The sequence below is a fragment of the Gavialis gangeticus genome, unplaced genomic scaffold, assembly GCF_001723915.1.
Source record: "Gavialis gangeticus isolate Ggan-Ray unplaced genomic scaffold, GavGan_comp1, whole genome shotgun sequence".
Taxonomy (NCBI): domain Eukaryota; kingdom Metazoa; phylum Chordata; order Crocodylia; family Gavialidae; genus Gavialis; species Gavialis gangeticus.
This window is the reverse complement of record NW_017729025.1, coordinates 56,580,965-56,587,184: the sequence shown is the minus strand read 5'-3', so window position 1 is coordinate 56,587,184 and position 6,220 is coordinate 56,580,965. Positions and strand designations below refer to the sequence as shown.

At 50.7% G+C, this 6,220-nt stretch overlaps 1 protein-coding gene across 1 annotated transcript in view; it reads right to left on the bottom strand.

The window, feature by feature from the left end:
* The window catches only part of ALDH6A1 (aldehyde dehydrogenase 6 family member A1), a 25,219-nt gene that overhangs the window by 11,979 nt on the left and 7,020 nt on the right, over window positions 1–6,220 (bottom strand). Inside the window, exons 3-6 of the mRNA XM_019518840.1 lie at window positions 5,315–5,389; window positions 3,412–3,573; window positions 2,723–2,801; window positions 1,551–1,853 (exon numbers count right to left, since the gene is read on the bottom strand). Of these exons, the coding sequence (XP_019374385.1) occupies window positions 1,551–1,853; window positions 2,723–2,801; window positions 3,412–3,573; window positions 5,315–5,389 (619 nt within the window). The remainder of the gene's footprint in view (window positions 1–1,550; window positions 1,854–2,722; window positions 2,802–3,411; window positions 3,574–5,314; window positions 5,390–6,220) is intronic.

The window sequence follows — 6,220 nt, the reverse complement described above, 5'->3', positions numbered from 1 at the left end:
CCCACACACACACACACACACACACACACACACACACACACACACACACACACACACACAGAGCTGGACCGCTGAGCCACAGGACAAAGTCCAACCTCATGATGCCCTGGGCCCGCCACAGCCCGTGCTTTCCCAGGGACCCAGCCCCGGGCTGCAGTGTGTGCTGCCGAGGCCCTGTCCTGGAGCCTGCCCATCACCCAGCTGCAGAGGCAGCTCTAGGCTGGGGCCTGCGGGTGGCTGTAGCCTCCCCAAAATTCACCTTAGTCCCCCCATAGCCATCCCTCCAGTGCTGCTGCTGCCTGCAAGATGCAGCTGAGCCTGCAACGAAGCAGTGCTCCTGAGTGTGGGGCTGGGCTTTGAGTGGTGTGGGCAGTGGCAGCCCGGGGGGTACTGGAGGGGAGGCTAAGGCAAATTTTTGGGGCTATAGCCCCCCAAACTCCTCCCTAGCACTGTCCCTGTGGGGTCCAGAGCCCCAGCCAGGCTTTGCGCCAGAGGCTGCTGTGCACACCCCAGGCTTCTCCCCCATCATCCACTCCGAGGTATGCGTGCAGTCACTGCTAGTGCAGAGCTGGTGCCAGGGCTCTGGAGTCCTGGCATCAGTCCTGTGGTAGCAGTGACAGCACACACACCTTAAGGCACAGGGTGGGGGAGGGGCTGAGGCAGTGCAACACTGGCCCTTCCACTGCTGTCCACATGGAGGCATGCATGCATGCACTGCCCCAGCCCTTTCCCTGCTTGTGGCCCGAGGTGCATGTGCAGTTGCTGCCAGCACAGAGCTGATGCCAGGGCTCCAGAGTGCCAGCATCAGCTCCACACTGGCCGCGACTGCATGTGCACTTCAAAGTGGATGGTGGGGGAGGGGCATGGGGTTGTGCTGCTTCAGGACCCTCCCCTGCCATCTGCCCAGAGGGGCGTGCGCAGCACCTGCTGGCACAAAGCCCAGCTGGGGCTCTGGAGCCTGCAGGAATGGCGCTAGATGGGGACTTGGGGGGAGGGGAGGAAGCTAAAGCCACCCCAAAATTAACCCTCTTCCCCCCTGTAGCCACCCCCTCCAGTGCTGCCTGGGATGCCACCACCCACTCTGTGCAGCTGAGCCCACCCCGCTCCTGCCTGCAGCGCAGCCCTCCTGGAGCCCCCCCGATGCCGGGAAGAAGCTGGTGCCACCCCTGCAGCTGGCCCAGGCTTTGGGTAGCTGCTGCCAGCCATGGAGCTTGAACTGTTTGCAGCAGGGCTTGCAGACTCCCAGCTGCCTGCTGAGAACAACCCAGGCTATGTGGCTGGCAGCACCTGCCCAGAGCCCTGGCCTGCCATGATGTGCCAAGCAAAATGGCTTCATGTACCATGCTCTGGAATGCATGCCAGAGAGTGCCAATCTCTGCTCTAGCCTTTGGCATCAGCCTTTCATTTACCTGGATTCACCTGCTGCTCACATTCCTCAGGTGCTTTCTGGTCCTACATGCCCGTCATAACAGTAGACACCCAACATCTCCAATGATCCCAAAACTCCCATATATTTTTTTAGCAAACCCAGCAACCTTGCCTACACTTACCTTCATGTTGCCCATGGATAATGTTTAGAGTTCCATCAGGGGCACCAGCATCCTGAAACAGCCTGGCAAGGAACATGAGGGCTCCTGGCACACGCTCTGATGGCTTCATCAAGAAGGTGTTTCCACATACCATGGCCATGGGGAACATCCAGAGAGGAATCATAGCTGGGAAATTGAATGGTGCAATCCCTGCACACACTCCCAGAGGCAGACGGTAGGTGTAAGTATCCATGTCTTTAGTGACAGAAGGCAGGGTCTCTCCCAGCATTAGGGATGTCACACTACAGGCATGTTCAACCACCTCTGAAACAAACAAAAAAAAGGCAATGAGCTACTTACTGGGCAACTTCCTGTTTACCACAACCCACAAACTCCCTTTTCATCTCTGCCATAACCCAACTCTCTCTTCCAGCCTCTCCTCTCAATATACAGCCACTGTATTTCACAAACACCTTCTGCTTTGCCAAGCACCTTTAAGCTGCATTTATGTGGATCCTCTCCTCAGTACATTAAACATTCCCGAACTTTCATAGGACTGCCCCTGGGAAAGCATTTCAGAGTTGGTGGCAAGACTCCATCAGGCACTGAAGCCTGGTTTAGTCTTCAAGGTTTTGCCAGCTCCTTTCCTTTTTCTGTTGGCAAGGTAATACCACCGCTCTAAGCAAAAGATGGCTTCTGACACCACCAGCAGCATGTTCAGGTAGACATACCTATACCTACACCTACTTCCAGCTGCTGTGGTCCCTTCAGCTGCTGGTGCATTGCCAAGATGCATTTCAAACCTAGCCAGCACAGCTTATAAGTGGAGCCACCAGAAGCTGCCTGAACACGAACACCATGGTAGCTGCTGTCTGCCAGCAGAAGTGACCCAGTATGGACAAGACCTTATACTCAAATATCTGTGCACATTCAAGAGATTTTCCAATCCATGGGAAAACACAAGGAGTCTGCATAGGATGCAGGGAGAAGGGGTCAGCAACTTTGAAATGGTGAGAAGAAAATGGACACATGGGAGCTTTTTCATACAGAGCTAACTCAGGCTGGTTCTCTTCCTTGATATAGAAACTCTGAAGGGGATAAATTTCTTAGAGCCTTAGAGCCCCTGTTGCTCAGCAAAACTTTCAGGAAAGGACAAGTCTGAAAGCCCCATTTAAAAGGAGCCAGCAGCTTACGGAGGCCTCGGAACACATCTCCCTCAGCATCAGCCAGGGTCTTCCCTTGCTCCAAGGTGACCAGTTTTGCAATTTCTTTCTGGAAATGGAAAAGATAAGAAAAGTGGCCGGGGTAGGACAGGCTGTTTCCCAATGCCACAGTAAATGCATCAGCTGAGAGGGGCTTGGAAAGGGAACACTGCCCAACTTGCTACTTGTTCATTATGTGCTGCAGCCCAGGTAAGAAGCCAGTCACCTACAGAAAGGGAAATGTTCTAATCTGGACAACGACAGCTGTGGAGCTGATTTGAATCCCCCAGCATTTCAGTGCCCCAGTCAGGGAATCTGAGGAAGAAGAAAAGGAAACTGAAAAGCCCAGGAGAGTATTTCTCGTTTAGATATTTCTTTCGTTTCTTTGCACTGACTGGAAAACTCTCCATCTAGCTTCTGGATTCCATGGAACCTCACTGGAAAATAAAAACAGGGATTTGCCTGCCCTCTATCCCCAGGCAGCACTATTCCTGTGCCCTCATAGGCCTAGAGAGTATAATATTATCTCTTCCAAGAGTATACATAATGTCCCTCCTCCTCCACCCCTCACATTTAACTCATATGCCCAGGCAGCCCTGCCCTACCATGAGCTAAGAAAACACTATGGAACCTGCTAGGCACTCAGCAACAACCCTTAGGCACATCTGTAGGAGTCTCACCAAGTTGTCCTTGATGAGCTGCTGGTAACGCAGGAAGACTTGCTGACGGCTCAAAACAGACATCTCTGACCAATTCCAAAATGCTTTTTTGCAGGAATTCACGGCTGCCTCCATCTCGCTGGATGTGGTCTTTGGGACACGGCCAACCACCTCATTTGTGGCCTGATGAAATAGTAAAACACATTAAGAATAAGACTCCTCCTCCTCCAGCCATGTCTCTCAAATGTTCAATGGTCCATTCACACACAGCTGCCCCAATATCCTTCTCCTGAAATGGAAATGTACTTAGCAATTCCCCACTGTCAGGAAGAGATTCCTGCCTTGCACACCCATAGGATAGAGCCTGAACTGGAATTATGAGTGTTGAGCAGTACTAAAAAAAAAATTAAGTTATTGGCATCTCAAATGGGGAACTGAGAAAACTAAGTCACTAGCCACTTCTGATCCCTTTGCTTTAAGTGACTTACCTAAGTGACTGTAACCAGTTCAGTGACAGAACCCATTTTTCTGGTCCAGTATCATTTAGTGCTTTAACTTTTCTGATCTCCCAGCTTCACTCACTTACACGTTTCAGCTTCTGCAGTGGATAAGGCAGGGGTCCCACAGACAGCCCTCTACAACCTTGGCTTATCTCCTAACCCTCCTGTGTACTGGATGAGACGGGGTCGTTGGGAGTAGTAGCACATGATTATGTAAAGACTGCTTCATAATTCAGATGGCCAACCCTGCAGAATTAGGACTGGATGAACAACCTTCATTCCAGAATAGCCTAGACTCTGAGGCTGCCTTTATACTCATTTGCGTTCTAATTAGAATGCTCCAGCACCGCCTCACCATCATGCGTATTAAGACCCTGCACATTTTAAAATGGCTGCAGGGGCACTTTATTTAAACCTTATCACATAAGTTTTAGATAGTTTTCCAACAGCCATTTTAACTAGAGCTGCTATCTGGGAACTCCTCTAATTAAAATGCACCCCTCACCCCAAAGCATTTGTATAGGCAGCCTGTATGTTTGCCTTTGCAAGAGTAACCTTTTTTTAATATAGACTTTTGTAAAAATTAAATCTATTTTGACAAAGCAAAGATCAACATTTACATCACAGAAAGAAAGAGAGATTAAGCACTCACAGCAACCAGAAACTCAAGCAAGAGTGTGAGCTGCCCTGCAGGGGGCAAATCTCATCACCAGACACAATGAACTCAGTGGGCTGATTGAGCTTTCATGAACAGGCCTCTGTGCTCTGATCACTCTCAACAGTGACAGTGAAATAAAGAATGCATCAAAATGGGATGTCATGGAAAAAAGTTTGGTAATTTCTGATGGGTGTATCTGTTGTGAGTGTCAGGCCGGATGCTCCTTCAGACAGTTTCAACTGTATCTACCCCTTGGTGGTTGACACAGGAGCAACCTTTAACTATTTTGATTCCAGATTTACAGTGAAATTGCATCCAACACATTACTTAACATCTACGTTCACTGAGAATTTCATGGCTCACAGCCGGCAGCTGTGTCCATAGAAGAAAGAGGAACTTGATTCCAGTCATGATAATGTCTTCCTTCTGGACATGAGGGGTGATCCCAGTTTTTGTCACTTCTGAGGTATAGCAAATCATAAAAGATTACAACACAGAGGGTTATATCAAACCACATATGACAAGAATCCTTCGGTAACTGGATGTGCTGGTTAGAAAGCTCTCTTGGAGGCAAAGTCAACATGGGACTGCCATTAACTTCGTGGAGTTCTTACCACAGAAGGCAACTGGGAGGCAGTCGGGGGAAGTTTCCACTCTACACCTCTCTCAAGGCACTCACTCCCTGCATCTTGCCAAGAGACTCAAGAGAGGTGCGAGAGAGGTGCAGTCTCTTCTAGATCACAGCAGAGGAGAACATTTAACTTACCGGGTTGTGGATATCGATCCATTCAGTAGCTTTGGACTCAATGAACTTTCCATCAATAAACAGTTTCGTTGTTGGCTGCAGAAGACAAAGCAGACGTCACAACATAGTATTTCTACCTCACCTTTATGCCTATTCATCAAAGTGCCTTATGCTTGATGGGCCTGGCAGCACCACCTACTTCTAAGGCTGACCAACACTTCTCACTATGAAACCACTTTCAGTTGCTTATAACTTTATCAAGCTTTGTTAGGGCTGAAATTTTCCATGACAGGTGTCTGCCTCAGGCAGATTTTTTTTTAAATTTTTGCCAAAATGTTTCAGCTGTTTCTGAGGACAATGTTAAGGAAATCACACTGCTCAAGTTAAAAAATTCTAGGGGTACACCAATAAGAGATTTTTTGGGCCGATACCGATAGCCGATTTTTAAAGAGCCATATCTGCCAGTAACAATCCAACAGCCGATATGCAGCCAGGCAGCGTTGGGCTGGTAAAGTCTGTTGTGGGGGAAGGGGTGAGGGAAGCGGCATGGGGGGGTGCAGATCGAGGCCCCTGCAGTGAGGGAGGGAGTAGGGTTGGGGAAGGAGCTGCACAGCTGGGGCGGGGCGTGGGACGGAGCCACAGCTCGCCTGTGGGGCACGGGGAGGGGAGGTGCAGCTCCTGCCACTACATGCATGGGGGCATGGGGCGGGCGTGTCCCCCAGTCTGCATGGGGTGAGGGTAGGTTGGGGCCAGGGCAGTGCTGAGCTCTTCCTAGTGGGAGGCCGGGCTGGGCTGCGCCGAGGGCGGGTGGTGGTAGCACTGGGAGAGGGCTGGGGGGGCTTCCAGCCACCTGAAAATTTGCCATAGCCCTGCTCCCAACACCACCACTGCCCGCCCCCGAGCGCAGCCCAGCCCAGCCCAGCCCAG